The following is a 19,416-nucleotide window of genomic DNA, read 5'->3' as shown; positions in this document are numbered from 1 at the left end:
CTTTTAGACCACTAAACTGTTTCCAATGATTCATTATTTACAAGAAATTACCAGAGGAATGCTTTACATCCTGCATTAGAACTTTTCTACAGCTTCATATTAAAGTCAAGGCCCGCAGGCCAAATTTGGCCCCCAAGAAGGTTTTCTTAGGCCCCTGAGATGATCCTGATTTATTATTATATAATACAGCAGGCATGGTTGTGTATTTGTTTCCCCAATATATTACTTCTCCTGAAAAATTACTACATTTGGCACTTGGACAATGAGTTTGACACATATGTTCTAAAGGAACACCTAAAGTATCTCGACTTCTCTGATGCCAGTCATATGAGCATAATTTAATCAGATACAGATGAATACAGTACAATATGAATATTGAACAAAAGAAGAAATGACGAAATGCCACTTACAGGTGTTCCTTGCATGCCAATGTCACCAGGACTCCCAGGCAACCCTGGATATCCCTAAATTTATTAGAAAGAAAAAATCATATCAAACATTCTTTTAAGTCATGTCTGTGATATAATTCAACTTTTGATGCAATAGAGTGCCTGCAAAAAGTGAGTTAAGTCTAACCTATGAATTACATCTCATCAATCAACGTTGACCCCCCCAGAGCGCCAATGTCAAGCGAAGAATATGGTAAACTCCGCCTTGAGTGTACCACTATACGATCATTTTTAACATGGAAATACCAAAACAAAATAACGTATCTTTGCAGAGAAGTAAGTCAGACCAAACTATGGTATATTCAAAGTTTAATGGAACTGTGAGAAGGAATGCTGTGCAGATAAGTTAGTGGTTTCAGTTGACTTTAGCCTAAGCTGATTAAAGTAGTTCCAATCATTTATTACAGTATATAAATATCAAAATCTCATCTCATCTCATCTCATTAGCCGTACCGCTTATCCTCATTAGGGTCGCGGGGAATATCAAAATGTCAATTACTATTTATGATTTACAGTATTTCTGTTTTTAATGTTGGACACCTGCAAAGGAGATTACAGACAATCCTCTACTACGAACATTCGACTTAAAAAAACAGTAGATATGAACATTTTTTTCGGGATGTCGAAATATATCCGGACACTGCTGCAAGTTAGATTTTGTATGGAGTGCACCTTTTTCCGAGTACAGGACAGCACTGTAGTGCTTTTTCCCACCGCGTGGCGCTGTGAGAGGTCACCCTGCATCCACACCGAAAAAGAAATCCGGCTTTTACTTCCTGGTTCGTGTGTAATAATATGAACTGAACCGTATCGCTATCGCAATAAGAACTTTGACGTTTTTATTGTTTAATATCTCGTGCATCCATTCAATATTGTTGGTGTAAAGTGTAAAAGAGAGGCGAGCCGTTTCTTTTGAAACGAAAGTGGAATAAGAAAGCTTGATGCAGTTGAGAAAATGGTTTGAACACTTCTTCACGCCACTTTTTATCACGGAGGAGGAAGTCGCCTAACTCTTGAAGCGCATCTTCCAAAAGTAAGTTAAACTTAACTTTGTTTATCTTTATAGAGCATATTATTTTATGAAATGTTTATTTGTCTGTACAAAACAAAAAAGATTACTTATACAAACCTTAAACATACTTATATAAACCTTGATCATACAAAATATAGCAACCTATGAACATAACTTGTTTGTAGGTCAGGCAGCGTCTGTACAATGGATGCCAGTTTGTTATTTCGACTATACTGTTGCCCGTTTTGACTGTTATGAACTGATTACATCATTGTCACCATTGGCCAATCATGTTGCTGTTTTTTGCTATATCCACCCCCTTTAGGACCTATCTGCTTTCGTCACCTACGATGTTTAACAGGAAAAAAAGGGTTTCGGAGAGGGCTTTTAGAACAGGTTGTAATTTATTATCTGAGGTTTAGACTCTCCCGTGTTCTCCTTCCAAGTTTCAAGTCAATGGATGTCTTCTCTTCTTATTTTGAGTGTTTACCACGCTTTAAACTTAGCAGGAAGGTTTATGATAATACGATTAAGATTGTGTTGAGAAACACAGATTTAAACTAGCAAATACCTGTGGGGAGTTATGTTTCTGTGTGCTTTAGGAGCTGAAATAACAAGCATTGATTAAGCCTTGATAATATTGTTTCATTTCCAGGGAAAGCCTTGGTTTTAATGGGCAGTTTCAAAAGTCGCCTTTTGGTCTTGGAGACACGTCTATATAGCTTGCCAAATGTTTTGCACTACTTTTCATTGCCCTATTAGTACAATATAAATATAAATATATATAATATTGCTCTTACAACTAGTCTTCAAGTAGTACATTGTTAATATCTTTACCTATCTAACCTGACATTTATTTATCTCCTTTTTTCTCTCTTTTATTAGGTGTTCATGTTGTTTATCCTGGAGTGCCAGATTTAATCTTGTTGCAAAAAATGCTGACTGCATTGTTATCAATGAGAATAAAGGCTATTCTATAATATTCTATGATATGCTATTCTATCCTTCCAAAGTCGCAGTTTGGTCCTAAAGTTATGGTGCGGCAGGTAATTTAGTCCTTGATAGTACGGGTGGACAGATTGATCTAAATATTTATATTATCGATATCAACCTAGAACTTGGATCAGATTGAAACTGCTGTCTTTTGATTGGACTGAGTTTCCATTCCAACTGTCACTATGATAATGTTGTTAGTGGGCTTTAAGGTTATGCATACATTATAACTTTCAAATTCAAACCGACTGTATTTGCACTTTATTTGCACTGCTGACTTTATTTTGAAAATAGTGAGCAATGAAAGGTAATTAAACTATATGTCTGACATTATTATACAGTATTTATGTTTTAGATCAGGGGATGGTGTAATAATACTCTGTGGTTTGAAATAATCCGTGGTCTGTGCAGCCCTTTGAGACTCCTTGTGATTAAGGGCAATACAAATAAACATGACTTGACTTGAATATTTTCTTTCCATTGCTGCTTTTTTGTAAGAATCTCTTGACTTTTGCTCTGAACCAGTTGTTGTAGAAGTATTTTATTTTTGTACTATTAAAGGTTTTGTATAGTATTGTTTACACTATTTGCTCTTTAATTGATTTTGAAAATAGTGTGCAATGAAAGGTATTTTAGTTATATTTCTGACATTGTTATACAATATTTGTATTTTCGTTATATTACTGCTTTTTCTGGTTTGACTCTCATGACTTGTTCTGAAACAGGTGTGATACAAATACACCCGCACACACACACACACACACACACACACACATTTATATATATATATATATACAAAACTCAATTCCAATGAAGTTGGGAAAGTGTGTTAATTGCAAATAAAAATTGATCCAAGTAAATTGCAAATTCTTTTCAACCCATATTTCAATGAATGCACAGCAAAGACAACATATTTATTGTCTTCACTCATAAACTTTATTGTTTTGGGAGAAAATCATCAACTCTGTAATTTGATGACAGCAACACGTGCCAAAATAGTTGGGACAGGTGTCAATAACTACTCAGAAAGTGGATGAATGGAAATCAACCAACTATTTGCAGGTGAACAGATGAATTAGCAACAGGTGAGAGTTGTTACTGGGTATAAAAAAGGGAGACCCGAACAAGCTAAGTCATTCACATGCAAGGATGGGGCGAGGTTCACCTCTTTGTGAACAACTGCGTGAGCAAATTGTTGAACAGTTTAAAAACAACATTCCTCAAAGTACAATTGCAAGGAATTTAGGGATATCATCATCTACAGTCCATAATATTGTGAAAAGGTTCAGGGAATCTGGAGAAATCACTGTGCGTAAACGGCATGGCCGTAAACCATTATTGAATGCCCGTGACCTCCGAGCCCTCAAGCGGTACTGCATTAAGAACCGACATCAATGTGTAAAGGACATCACCACATGGGCTCAGGAACACTTTGGAAAACCACTGTCAGTCAATACAGTTCGACGCTATATCCGTAAGTGTGGGTTAAAACTTTATGTTGCAAAGCGTAAGCCATTCATCAACAACATCCAGAAACGCCGCAGGGTTCTCTGGGCCCGAGCCCATTTAAAATGGACTGATACAAAGTGGAAAAGTGTTCTGTGGTCTGATGAGTCAGTTTTCCAAATTGTGTTTGGAAATTGTGGACGTCGTGTCCTCCGGTCCAAAGAAGAACAGAACCACCCAGACTGTTATGCACGCAAAGTGCAAAAGCCAGCATCTGTGATGGTATGGGGGTGCATGAGTGGCCAAGGAATGGGTAACCTGCACATCTGTGAAGGCACCATTAATGCAGAAAAGTACATTCAGGTTTTGGAACAAAGTATGTTGCCATCCAAACAGAATCTTTACCATGGGCGCCCTTGCTTCTTCCAGCAGGATAATGCCAAGCCACACACTGCACGTCTCACGACAGCGTGGCTTCGTAGTAAGAGGGTGCGGGTGCTTGACTGGCCTGCCTGCAGTCCTGACCTGTCTCCCATTGAAAATGTGTGGCGCATTATAAAGCGCAGAATAAGACAAAGGAGACCCCGGACTGTTGAACAGCTGAAGCTGTACATAAAGCAAGAATGGGAAAGGATTCCACTATCAACGATTCAACAACTAGTCTCCTCACTTCCTAAACGTTTATTGAGTGTTATTAAAAGGAAAGGTGATGTAACACAATGGTGAAGAAGCCCCTTTCCCAACTACTTTGGCACTTGTTGCAATTATAAAATTCTAAGTTTATCATTATTTGCTTATGGAAATAAAGTTTATGAGTTTGAACATGGATAATCTTGTCTTTGTGGTGTATTCATTTAAATATGGGTTAGAAAAGGTTTGCAAGTCATTCTATTCTAATTTTACTGACATTTTAAACTTTTTCCCAACTTCAATGGAATTGACTTTTGTATATATATATATATATATATATATATATATATATATATATATATATATATATATATATATATATATACAACGGGTCAGGTGCAATCGACATTTCGTTCTGTGTACATTGTTACACAGAATGACAATACAAGGAAATTATTATTATTATTATTATATATATATATATATATATATATATATATATATATATATATATATATATATATATATATATATATATATATATATATATATATATATATATATATACTCATCTCATTAGCTGCACCGCTTATCCTCAGTAGGGTCTCGGGGGTGCTGGAGCCCATCCCAGCAATCATCGGGCAGTTTATATATATATATATATATATATATATATATATATATATATATATATATATATATATATATATATATATATATATATAGAGAGAGAGAGAGAGAGATGTATATATATATCTTTAATATGATTAACGTTTTCATTGTAGTTGTTTGATTAAAGAACAGAAAATGCATAGAACATCTCAACATCTTTGTGCAGTATTTATCGTAATTATACAATATTTCAAGGGTGTTATTCAACGATTATGATATTCCAGAGCAAAACAAATTGGAATAGTATTAATCAATTCCACGCTTTATTTACTTGGATCGGATCGATACCTAAAATCACAGAGCCCTACTCACTCTTGAATCTAAGTATTAGAAAATAAAATGTAATATTGAATAATAGCAAATCCTTACATAAGACAAAAAGCTCACGCTCAGAAGAAAACGCATACACAAGTCATGTTTCAATTATTTGACAAGCCGTTGAGCCAACAGATTAGTCATTTGCAAAAGAGGACAGCGATTTCAAATCAGCCAGCCTTCCATCCAACTAGGTCAAGACGCGTGACACAGAAGCCTCAAAGATAAAGTCAAGTTGAGAATCTTTGGCTACAAGCAAGACAAATATGCTACTCTGAGCCAAATGCGATACACTGACTGAAGCCTGACATTGTCTCGCTGATTTGTGCCACAAACTTATCGTTCTTTTTATGCTTACAATGAGGATGACTAATTATTGATAAAGCAAGACTAACTCAAAGATGTACACTCACCTGTGGGCCTTTCTCCCCCGCTGGACCTGTTGGACCTGTTGGGCCACGGTCACCCTGGGAAAAATAAACCAAAACAGCTCAAAATAAGCGAATTAATGGATCACTTGGCGTATAAAATAAAGATTGAAATACATTCTTTACAAAGGGTAAAAGCTTACAAGTTTAAAGAGTAAAATATTTAAAAATAGATGGTTCATTGAGCTCAAGCATGTGTTTGTATTTTCTAGATTCCAGATTTCTAGATTTTGCAACAAATATCACAACACAAAATGAAAAGAATCACCAGTAAAGAATAAAATGGATGATAGGCTGAAGCCAAAAGCTTATAAGAGACCTGTCATCAAGCATACCTGTCAACTTCCACAGCTCCATGCCCTTACAAACTGTCGTATTTTCCCTTACAAAATACAAAAAATGTTTACACTATATTTTTTTTCAACCATGTTTATTTATGTAGATTAACATGTTATATCGTACATGTGTTTCGTTATATCATATATTTTGTAATTAACATTTTGTTGTGAGATACTGAGTTGCTCGACATTAATGAGGTTTATTATAAAAAAGTTAAAAAATGAAGTAGCTTGGATGTTCACTGTAGAAGGAAAAAATACATGCAAATATAATTAAGTAGAATTTTCTTATTCAAATTATTAATTTATTTGCATTAATTTATTGTTGGTAATATACTGATTAAAGGGATAACCATAAACTTGTCTTTTTTCATTTTCTCCTTTTATACTTCCTTTTTTTCTTAACTTCTTTATACAACATAATAATTCGTAATATAATGCTCATAGGAAGTGAGCCGTAAGAGAGCCGGCTCTCTTTAATGGGTTGAGCCGAAAAAGCCGGTTCTCTAAAAAGAGACGAACTTCCGTTCACTACATCAAAACGCTCGCTTCGATTGCAATGAAAAAAACGATACCGAGATAGAGGCTTCCGCGGCGAACTCGTTTGACTTGATTGATTTGCCGTTTCGTGATAGTCGGTGTATACCGGATGGTACCCATAATTGATAAATTTGTGTTTCTCCGTTCAGATTTTTTTGTACGTCGTACACGTCTTAAAATGCATAATAAAAGTACTTTGTACGGCAAAAACGTACAAGTTGACAGGTATGCATCAAAACACTTTCTTTTATCAGTTATTCAAACAAATAACCACATTCATTAAAACACATAAATACTTGGAATATAAAAAATAATGCAAAACACAAAGTCCTTTACACGACAAAAAGCATTTGAGCTTTTAGTATGTCACAAAAGCAAATGACGTAACATCATCACCATAAAGTTTATTTTTCACAAAAATATGAAAGCCTCAAGCGATGCGATACTTCAGAACAAAATAGGGTTTCCCCAGTAATTTAGTATGTACCATTCGTATTGTCAATCGCGAAATCCGGCTTATCTCTGACGCTTTATACCGGAAAAAAAGTGGCAACCAGATGATGAAAATGCTGTATTTGAGTCAGATTAGGATGATCCTTCTGCTACTGGTAACCATGGAAACCAGTACTATCTGTTTCATGTGAGGGAGAAAAACTCTATTTTGAGTTTTCCTTGCCCTCATAAAGGTTTTAGATTAGAGGATGGTGTAATAATAGTCTGTAGTCTGAACAGCCCTTTGAGACTTTTTGTGATTAAGGGCACCCCCTGGCTGTACTTGCCCAAGACACACCACGGGAAGTGGTGCCCCAACAGCCCTGGCGGTTAGTGGTGGTGTCTGCAAATTGAAATGTTGCACTCCCTACCGCCATCTCCTGGCTTAAAGTCATGCCGCAGCCTCAGTCAGCACATTCCTTATGTACAAATAAACTCTTCTTTTTGCATCTTTTTGGGCTTTGGATTGGCGTTTGGACTGTATTTGAAACAGGCATTTTCAGACTTTTATCATATTCAGGCTATACTAAAAACAAAAACAAAAATGGGAACGAGCATGAAATCGCTCTCCACTCATTTGAAAAGTTCATTAAAATCCTGGTCAAAGAGTCCCTGGCGTATAAATGACACTGATTTAAATCATTTTTCTACAATGAGCGACGACATACAGGTTTTAAAGCTTAAGAGATAGAAATGGTAGGTTGAGCTTAATCTTGTACTGAAAAAGTTGTTGACATTCTGGTCAATGAGCTCCTGGTGTATAAAAGAATTCAAATCCTTTCTCGCCAAAGAGCAACACCCTACGGGTTTAAAGGGTCAGATATACTGATGGTTGGTTGAGCTCAATTATGTATTGAAAAGGTTGCTGACATCCCGGTCAATGACCTTCAACCCTCAAATGTGAAATTATAATCACATGGAACAAGTTAGCTGTTTAGTATGTATAAAAAACTGTTCTGTAACAAATATCTATCTTGCATAACGTGAAAAGAATGTTCACGCTATCGAGGTGTCATTGGCGCTGAAAGAGTGAAAAAGTGCGATGTTTTTTACTTAAGAAGAGTCAACTGACATGAGAGCAGCCTTAGAACACGTCCTATCATGTGTGCTTCTGAATCAGTACTTAAGATGGGAGATGGGAAATAAAGTCAATAATGATTTTTTTTTTATCAAGAAAGTTAAAAATGGGCAAGAATTAGGGATATGCGAAGGACGAGTATGTCAAATTATTACTATTTTTATCATTTGTTTTGTATATTTATTTTATTTTTTATTTTAAAAAAGGAAATCAATTTAACACAATCCTAGTTTGGAGATGCTTTTTGGAGAATGCCTCCTTTAACTAAAAGAACAAAAAGACATTAACAACCTCTTAAAATTAAACATCGTAAATGTGGAAATTTTGATTAAGACGTGCATGGGTGAACAATAGGAATGAGGCAAGACATAAATCCCATTGGACTAAACATGTCAAGAAATTGAAACCAGAAAAAAAGGAGAAAAACTAAATTAAAAAAAAATGAATTATTAGCAATATAAACGCAAAAAACACTTGAATGAAAACAGTTCAAGCTAGCACGAACCTCTAATGGCCACATCGGTGACACCAGCCAGTTGCGGAGTCCAAGAGGCTAGCATTAGCAGCTGTGACAATAGCATTAGCAGCTCACTGGCACAATACTGGTATCATTAGCATGAGCGGTTAGCTGTCATAACACTAGTAATAGTGCAATCGCATGCAACCATGTTGGTAAAAACATAGTGTTAACCCCATGCAAAAACTGCATTAATGAAAATAAGGCTAATCATTTTAAAATAAATAGTTGCACTTAATTAGTCTATTTTTTTAATTCGCCAATTAATTACAGTATTTATGATACCACCTCATGAGTTTGTTGAAAGAATCAGTAATTAATACAGTAATTAATACAAACATAGCGGCTCAACTGGATACAGATTTCTCATGTGATAATAGCTTTGCCAATTATGTGATGAATTAGTAAGAAACATTGATGAAAAAAGACTGGATTTCAGAATGATAACATATGCGATAATGGCCTTAAAGTATGTCAGGACGGCCATTAGCGCATACTAGGTATGTAAGTAGTTAAGGACCTTATCGTATGGGAACAGTTAAATTATGGAATTTAGAAAATTAATAATTGCAATATCGTTCAGTAGTGGTTAACAATAAACTGAGTGAGTTGGTGACTGCCAAACATTTAAAATGGAATAGAACTTTTTGTGTGGTCACAATCAAATGACAATTCTTTATAAGTGTGAACCTTTCTTTTAAAGGTGCTAAGTATTTTTTACGGATAAACATGTAATTTCTGTGTTATCCTTATGAAATATCCTTGGCAATCCAACATTTACCGACACGGAAAAACAATGTGAAATAGGATGTGGTGTCGTGAGTAATTATGTCACTTCCTGAGTTTTTAGTCATTGATGTGGCTGTGAGTGTGTTTACTGTTAATAAAAGGCATGTCTTCATGGATTTCTGAGCCTTAAATTTGTCTGCTTCACACCTACTTTTGAGGTTCGTACATCCCTAAAAATGCTTGCATTTTAAAGTTTTGTTTCCAAGGATTGAAAAGTATTTGAATTTTGGTTGCAGTGCTTGTAAATGCTTGAAATTGTTGCCATGTTTCTCAACAGGTCTGCTTAAAAATGACGCCAAAACTGCTCGCTGGTCGCATTGTTTTGCCATTGCATATCTTTTTAACTCGTGATCAACAGTAGCTGGCATTAGTTTGTACGGCATTGTCCTATGGAGTGTGACCAAGAGGACAGGTGCATGCTACATTTGAACAGGACACTATGAAATGTGTATTAGTGCAAGGATTGTGTATCAATTACAGACTTTTATCATGGGCACTGGGATTCGATCCACAACATCAGTGGAACTGTTTGAATTTAGGCTTAAAACACATTTCTATTCTATAGTTTATGAATGACCTATATTTCACATTGACCATATATGTGTATTGTTTGTTATTGCAACATCGGTTGCAGCCTGTTCATCCTGGAAGAGGGGATTACCTCATTTGTGGTCCTTTTTCAAGGTTTCTTCATTTTCCTCATGTTAAGGTTTTGAATTTTTCCTTGCCCTCGTGTAGGTTTTAGATCAGGGGATGATGTAATAATAGTCTGTGGTTTGCAATAATCTGTGGACTGTGCAGCCCTTTGAGACTCCTTGTGATTAAGGGTGTCACAAATAAACAGGACTTGACTAGACCATTCACACATGATTTTTATTTTAATGGTACTAGAGAAATTGGAAAATTGGCTATAAAAGTCCTGAAAAAGTGCTTTAAATTTGGACATTTACAAGATATACGAACCCAGAAATGAGAAGGACGCGCTACAAAAAAGAAACCTGCAGATGCCAATAGTAATAACAGAAAACAATTACCTTTTCACCAGGACCTCCGATCATCCCAGCAATCCCAATGAGGCCTACAGGACCCTGGGGAGTAAGAAAACACATTTTAAAGACAATAAGAGAACGTAAGCTATGCCAATGTGAGAGTTTGATTTTCCCTGATCTAGGAAGTATTTCCCAATCTCTTATGACATTTGGAATGTGAGAGGTCATGACTGCACGGCAATGCTTTGGTAAGCAATAAAGTGGAGCTGCTGGCTAAAGGATAAAGCTGTGTTTTGACCCATGAAGTGTAAAGTATTCAACTAAGATTACATTGAACATCCGACTAATCTGCTGTTGACTTCAATAATGAAACAAATATTTCTTCATGGAATACACCAAACTTGTAAAAAGTGGTTAGAGTGTACCTTACAACTGTACAGAATAAGGACACTCTAATGAAGAAAATATAATGTCATTGAAAGATTAATTGAACCAGTGGGACTAAAAATTTAAATTAGGAATATCCGACATGGTGCCCCCTAGCGACATCTGAGGTGCCGGCGGACCAGTTCTGAAAATAGTTCACCAGAGCTGGGTCATTGTGATTTTGTAGTAATTTTTTTTTTGTTTGGTGATTGACTGAGTCTATTTAATCATACTTCCAATAATTAACATGGTAATAACATAGTAACAATATAGTAATAACATCATACTTTGTTATTTTAGAAATGCATATCGAAGAGGGTGCTCTTTGCGCTAACTAGTAACAAAAAGGAGCTCTGAGATTGAAAAAGGTAGGAGACCGCTGGTTTAAATAGTCCATGGATATCTGACAGTGACAGAAATAAATTATTCACCCGATAAGGGTAGGCAGATCAATCCAAATATCAATATTATCGATACTGAGCAAATACTCAGATCGGATCGATACTATTGTCTTGGGCTCCTAACTATCTTCCCATTTTAACTATCACTGTATTAATGTTCTTAGTGGGTCGTAACATTATACATAAATCACAACCACTTTGATCCAATTGTGTTGACACTTTCTTTGCACTAGTGAATTTATTTTCAAAATATTGTGCAGTGGACAGTATTTTAGATGTCTTGTTGACATTTTTATAAAGTAAATGTAAATTATTTGAATTACTTCTTTGACTCTTTTGATTTTTGTTCTCAAACATTAGTAGAGTAGAGGTAATTTATTTGTTATACTGTTAAAAGTTTTTACACTGTATTGTTCAAAGTATTTGTACTTTGACTTCATTTTTTAAATACAGTGGAACCCCGGTTTTCGAACGCCTCTCAGTTCGAACAAATCGGTTCTCGACCAAAAATTTAGAGAAATTCTTGCTTCGCTTTTCGTTCAAAAAAATCGGAGTTCGAACGCCGGTACGCTAGGGGCGATGCTGAGTGGCGTACGAGTGTAGATTGCCCCCACCCCTCGTGAAGAACTGTTGTCACGGCAACGCAGACTCCTTCTCCGCTTTCGTTTTTCAAAAGCGGTGAAGGGAGTGTTTTAACTCCTAATTATGCCTCGGAAGAAGGTTGGTGCAAGCAGCAAAGTTGCTACAGGTGAAAAAAGAGGAGTAGTGCGTACAACTATTGCATTTAAGAAAGAAATAATAGCAAAATATGAAGAAGGTGTGAGAGTTTCCCTTCTTTCAGGAATACAGCATGGCTTCTGCAGACAACCGCCAAGGTAAGAAATCCTACTCATTATTCTTTTCTTTATCCTTTAACTGCTCACCACTTGTTGTGGAGACCCGGGTGCTAAATGACGTGTAAACGACCTGATTTTTTTATTTGTACACGTTCATGTTAGCGTAATCTTTCGTACGGAAGATTACGCTAACGCGAACGTACGATTAGCCTGGGTTAGCTTCATGTTTACTTTCGTGGTAAACATTTAGGGTGTTGGAACGGATTAAAACAATTTTCCATTACTTTTAATGGGAAAAAACGACTTCGGTGATGGTACAAATCGGTTTTCGTACAAAGAAATGGAACGGATTATGGTTGAGAACCGAAGTTCCACTGTACATGGAAAGTATTATAATTGTCATGTTGACTTTGATGCAATGGTAGTTTTATGTTGTATCGCCGCTTTTCTTGGTTTTACTCTTTGGTTTCAAAACAGTTGTCATATAAATATATTTGTTTATACAGTTAAAATATGCTTTATAGTTATTTAGTAAAATAATTGTACCTTTTGTGCTAGGTTTATGGTAATTATGAACGAAAGCAAGTGGGACTATGTGTAAATTACTACACTGTATTTATCGATTGATGACATTGTTTCATCCATTCATCCATTTTCTGCACCACTAGGGTCGCAGGGGCGCTGGAGCCCATCCCACCTATATTCGCACAGTGGGTAGAGAACACCCTGAACTGGTCCAAACGTTAAGGGGTTAAGGTACCGCATGTTATTCAAACTCTTTCTGCGTACCAACTTTTTTTGTAATTATCTCATGTTTTGATGTTGGCACATGCGGCTTATAGTCAGGTGCGGCTTTTATATGTACAAAAAGTTTTTTTCTTTTAAAAAATGTACTGGGTGCCGCTTATGATCAGGTGCGCTCTATAGGCTGAATTTTACGGTAGTCTCCATCTTAAAACCCAAGTTACGAACAGTTGACTTCTCATATAGTGCCAAGAGGCTTAAGTCAATAGGGGGAGGGTCTAAGGGTCATTTTTGATTGTACACTCTCTTCTGACCGAAATCCAGACTGGAAAATCACCTTTTTAGACTTTCTATAATTGTAGGTGCATCATGCTTTACTTGTGCTGCACAATGTGGTATGAGTCAGTGAGTCAGTGTTTTAAGAAATGTATGTTGGTGTCGAGCAATGTAAATGGGATGGGATCAATCATAAACAGAAGTTTTGTTAGAAACATAGTCTGCCTTCGAAAATGTGTGAATCTCGTGTTTTGCTATCAATACATGTATTAACTGTCATTGTTTTGGTTTCTTGTACTTCATTTTGAACCATATATATTAGGTTTATCATAGCTTCATTCTTTAGCATAAAAATGAGGTGACTTCTGTGATAAATCACTTATAAAAACAGGTCCAAAAGTGCCTTGAGTTTTACACAACAGAAGGTTTATAGAACGTAATCAGATTTTAATATATATATATATATATATATATATATATATATATATATATATATATATATATATATAGACTGGGACGTCGCTAGTTCAAGCCTCGGCCGAGTCATACCACAGCCGAGTCATACCTAAGACTTACAACATTGGTACTCATTGCCTTCCTGCTCGGCGCTCGGCATTAAGGGTTGGAATTGGGGGGTTCGGTCACCTAATGACTCCCAACACAGCAGTTGGGTCTAAAATGGCGGCGCCCTGTTTGGCTGCGGCTGCATCGGCTCGTTACAGTTTAACTGTACGGATCAGGTGTATCGACATTTCGTTCTGTGTGCAGTGTTACAAAGAATGACAATAAAAAAAAGTAAATTCTATTCTATTTTTAGATGAGTAACATTTTTGGCTACTCTACCCACCTCTGCAAAATGGTAGCCCTACGCGCTAGTCAGGAACACAAAATAAGCCGTTAGCTTCAAAAAGGTTGAGGGCCCCTGGTCTATCAATCGTATGCCTCCATCACTTTAAGACAGAGGTTTCACTAACATTTCAGTAAAAGGAAGAGTCCATTTTAGTGCAGCGATTAATAGGAATTGCAGATCCTTTTCAATAAAATTCTGTACTCCACGGCGACTTTTCAGTCTGTTTATCTTTTACTGGCTGAGTAAATGTGAGCTAAAGTATAAAATAGACGGTAGCATGAACGGTGGATTAAGCTAAAATATACAAGTTGGCTGGGAAGACAGACAAAGACACGAAACAGATTGTTAGGACAAAACCAAATAGTATCATATCCATTTACCATTACTGGGCTCAGCTGAAGTTGCCTAGATCCATCAAGTGTTACTCATGTAACACTATCTAAAAGGGGATTTTCTTGCTTCAAGTAACATAAACAGCTATGGATTTTGGAGCAGCCAGCAAGCTTTCTTGAAATTGACCTCAAATCCTTTAATAAGGACAAGAAGTGGGACAGTGTGGTGCCCTGAATCTCTTACCAGAATTAAATGCTTTTAACAAATTTCTGTATAACAGAATTGGAAAAAGTTGTAAGCTTAACTGAAAGCTGTACTTCATTCATTGTTTTGTAAAGTTTATTATGTAATCATTAACTTCTGTCACAGGTGATACATATACAATATTATTGTATATACTGAACACAACATTATGATTAATATTGTGGTAACGAGGTAAAAATCTTGGTGTGAATTGTTTTTTCTTTTTTAAACCCCTCACATTCCTGAAAAAATTTGAGTATATTCCAAATCCGAGACATACTGAAAGTATATTGAATGCTGTTCTTGAAGAACATGGACGGTTGTGGTCTCTTTTGAAAGGTAACCCTCAGAATTTTTGTCCCAAACTGAAACAATTACTGCAAGTGCTACTAACATTGAGTAATCAAAGTTGGAACATACAGAAATAGAGGAGTTTTTATTCTCGCCTGTTTTTTTCTAATCACATGCCTGCGAAAGAGTGTAACATGGGTATCTTGGCTGGAAAACAGCTGGGACAATCGCATGAAGCCCTACCTGTTCCCAGGTCAAATTTGTTCACAATATGAAAAACTAAACATTGTATTTTGCACATTAGTCTAAAGGTATGTCAAAGCATTTCCAAAAGTGGCCGTTTGAAGTCGACCAGTTTACAGACATTGTGAAAGAGTTGTAAATGTTTGACTTCTCTTTCCAGAAGTCAATCCATGATTGTGCACATTAGATAATCGCGCATAAAAATGGATCCCAAGTTGCATCAAAGGACATTTTCGGCTCTGATTTGAATACGCCTCGTAAAATTGCATAAGATTACGTTGAGAATTTCATTGTCCAAGAGCGATCTCAATCAAAAGATCAGAGGCTAACAGCCGTATTGGAAATAATCTGACAAGTCCGGTTATTTTTAAAGTGGAGTTATGGAGGGAAATGAACTAATTACAACAAGGATCGCCAAACAATGCAGGAAGGCTTTTAGGCAGATTTTGTTTATCTGTTGGCATTGTAGGGAGTTTCGGAGTAAATATTTTACACGGTTGGATTCTCTGTACTCTCCTGAATGTAACAAGACCCTGTTTGTGTTTAATCATTTCGTGAGTGGAATGTCACAGCAGTTTTGGGTAATTTACAACGGCTTTATAGTTTCTGGGTATCTTGTTTCAGACTGATCGGGGTGTTTCTGTGATGAGCACATTTTGAAAGGATCATTTCTTGAATTACAAGAATTAAGCTTTCCAATGATACGTGGCATGACGTATTTCAGTGACATTATGAAGACACGACTTTGTCTTTAAACAGCAGAACGTCAAGGGGCTAGTCCATCTCCAGGGCATCCATTTTGCTACTTGGGCTCTACTAAGTATAACAGTCGCACACAGTTCAGGTAACAACCAATCACGGCTCGTCTATTTTATGAAGAAAAACCCTGATTGGTCCTTAACAGCATACAGCCACCAGAATGGCAAGCTGCTACCCAAATAATGAAACCAATTCAACCTCTCAAATGTAGCCAACGAAAGGATTGTGCAGTGTCAAGCAGAGATAATAGAATATATATATATTCAAACCACTAAGACTCACTGAATAATACACATTGTTCCTTTAACCTACAACAGTAAGTCTTATGTAGGGATCCACTTTAACTAAACTCATCATCGAAGTGGCCATGTTTCGAAAGCGTCAAAGTTTTGTTAACCACTTAATCATTTTCACGTGTCTATTTAATCTTAGGGAGCTTGGTTGCGTAGAAGTGTTTCTCAACATTTTTGGAGCCAAGACGCACTTGTTTTTTTATTAAAAAATCTTGAGGCACACCGTGTTTAAAAATTAATTCCTGGAATTAGTTTCATGTGAGTTTTTATAAAATATTAATTATCATGTGCCTGAATTGACAGTATTAAGATTTTACCAACCATCTGTGGTCACGGCGGCTCTAAAGGTAATACAGGTATATTAATTTTTGTTGATAAATTTGCTGTCATTTTGGGAATTTATTATATCTTTAACCTGTTTGTCAAGTTTTACTATAATGTTGATCTTGTTTTTCTGAAAAAATTACAAAAATAATAGAATAGAATAGAACAGAAACGAATAGAATAGAATAGAATATACCTTTATTGTCATTGTTATAAAATGGGTTGAACATATTGTAACAATGAAATTGGACGTGGCACTCCAGTTTCACATTTAGCAGTGAGGACATTTAACAATGAGGATAAAAGAAAATAAAGAAGATAAAAGAACAAAGAAGATAAGGTTATAATTTACACAATATAAACTAACAAAGAAGATAAAGGTTATAATTTACACAATATTTAGTTAAAGTAAGAAAAGAAAATTCTAGTGACCTATCATTGACACTGATGTTACCAATAGAATAGTGTAGAGTTTTTGATAACTTCTACTGCTGTTCCATTTGGATTAATAAATTGAAGTCTTTGAAATGTTAAAATATTGTGAGTACGTTGTAAACATTGAATAAAGTACTGTCAACCTCCCATTTTACTCCTGTTATTATAGGAATAATGTTGGCAAAAATATGCACTAATTTCTCTTGGAGGGCGTCATAAATGATTTCAGACATCACTGCAGTGTTTTGTATTGCGCATGCGTTGTAGAAAAGAGCTGTATGCCATTTTCTTCGGCGGCGCCACACAAAAAAAAAAAGAATAAGCCACACTGTATTTAAAGCCGCAGTGTTTAAAACGTAGGGAAAAAGTAGCAGCCTGTCATCTGAAATTTATGGTCATCTGCAGCCAACTTTTGATAGAGATGGTTGCCCCAGGGATCTGTCCTGGCAGTTACTGAGCTAATCATTGGGATAAGGTAACGATACTGAACAATGGATGGATGGATGGATGGATAGATACTTTATTCATCCCCGCAGGGAAATTATTGTTTTTTTCCAATAAGAATGGGCAATGCGGCACTAGACAGTAGTGTGCCCCAGCACACTGAATGAAAAACACTGGCTTAGCATGTGCAGAATGCAAAATTAAATTCGGACTACATTCTCGGTAAGGTTTTGTGTACCAATAGCATTCTTTGCTAGTGTGTATGTTTCCTAAAAGTAGCCTATTGTAAAGGCAGAGATGTTTTGTGAAAATGATTACAAATACGTTGATTTGAATTTAAAGGGAATTACTTTTGACATACATGAGTGTAGCATCACACAATTTTCATTCAAGTTTGAAGTGCAGCCTATACACGTTAGCACCACATGACAGAGTCGATGAAACTCGAAAACAGGATAAGAGTTAATTGCAATCAGTCTCGTGAATTCTTAAGAAAGCAACTCACTTGCGGTCCGATTTTTCCAATGTTTCCAATGTCTCCCTTTTCTCCCTGCAAGGAGGAAACATCAAACAGGATACTGATTAGCTTCCTGCAATTACAGATCTTTTGAGTGCAACCATCCTTCCTGCTACTTGCTTAAGGCTCAAATTATATTTTTCGTCTGAAAAAGAGAACACCCAAGTATACATGCGGGCGGGATATCCCTGTTTGGAAATATGGGTTCAAAAATTGGTTTTATGACAGTATCTCTAGGTGTTATTTTTGAGTACCAATGCCATATTAGGAAAAACTACTGTAAAAGACTACAATCTTCATAACAACATATATTATGACTGATACCAGGACCCAAATATTGTAGTCTTTAATACTGATACCAAATACAGGTAACTGTACAATTATGATCCCTTAACTCACCAATAAATACATTGTTTAATAAATACTTTGAATAACTCAAACCATTGGGCGGCAGTAGCTCAGGAGGTAGAGCGATCGTCTTAGGATTAAGGGATCCCAGTTCGAATCCCGGCTTGTCCGTGTTACATGTCGAAGTGTCCTTGGGTAAGACAATGAACCCCCAATTACCCCCAATAAGCAGGTTAGCGCCTTACATGGCTGCACAGATCACGGCCGCTATTGGGAAATGTGAAGCACAATGTAAAGCGCTTTGGGAAGTCATTGACTTGAAAAGCGCTATATAAATGCAGATCATTTCATTTCATTTCATTACACAATGTTAGGGTATAAAATCTTGAAGCGATGGTAAACGTTTCTCTCCTTGACTTTCAGGACCGAGGATTAAGACCTCTGTTTTTTCCTGAGTTGAGCTGTAGGGAGTTCTCTGCTATACACGATTTAATATCTTAAATTAATGTTATAAGGGTATCTACTGGCCACTTTACTTTGACTATTTTGCACACCTGCCATTGGCAATATTCTGGTTTTTATTTTTTTATATTTTGAAATACTTGTTTATTATGTTGATCTTCCTAGCTGTTATTCATTGTCTTACTGCTGTAACAAAAGAAACTTCCCCATTGTGGGACGAATAAAGGATTATCTTATCTTATCTTATCTCACAGAATTTGTGTCATCAGGGGACACAGCAATGTACACGGCAACTATGAAAACTGACGCTGTGTCTCCTGATGACTTCCCAAAGTGGAAGCATATAAAAATTAAAAATTAGTGGACCTAAAATATAACCTTGGGAAACCCCACATTTAACTTCAGGGTGTCTTGACGAACATGCATCCATACTTTCTAGGAAATGTCTGTTTGTGAGGTAAGAACAAAGCCAGTTCAAAACAGTACAAGAGATTGTCACAAGG

General features: G+C 36.2%; 1 protein-coding gene across 1 annotated transcript in view; it reads right to left on the bottom strand.

Moving 5' to 3' along the window:
* Positions 1 to 19,416, bottom strand: part of col24a1 (collagen type XXIV alpha 1) — a 152,555-nt gene that overhangs the window by 57,618 nt on the left and 75,521 nt on the right. The window contains exons 24-27 of the mRNA XM_088349367.1: positions 18,092 to 18,136; positions 10,734 to 10,787; positions 5,931 to 5,984; positions 411 to 464 (exon numbers count right to left, since the gene is read on the bottom strand). Coding sequence (XP_088205493.1) covers positions 411 to 464; positions 5,931 to 5,984; positions 10,734 to 10,787; positions 18,092 to 18,136 — 207 coding nt within the window. The remainder of the gene's footprint in view (positions 1 to 410; positions 465 to 5,930; positions 5,985 to 10,733; positions 10,788 to 18,091; positions 18,137 to 19,416) is intronic.

Source organism: Urocampus carinirostris, chromosome 12 (genome assembly GCF_059441175.1).
Source record: "Urocampus carinirostris isolate Australia breed hairy pipefish chromosome 12, RoL_Ucar_1.0, whole genome shotgun sequence".
Classification (NCBI taxonomy): Eukaryota; Metazoa; Chordata; class Actinopteri; order Syngnathiformes; family Syngnathidae; genus Urocampus; species Urocampus carinirostris.
Note: the sequence above shows the minus strand (reverse complement) of the source record. Positions and strands in the feature narration are given on the sequence as shown.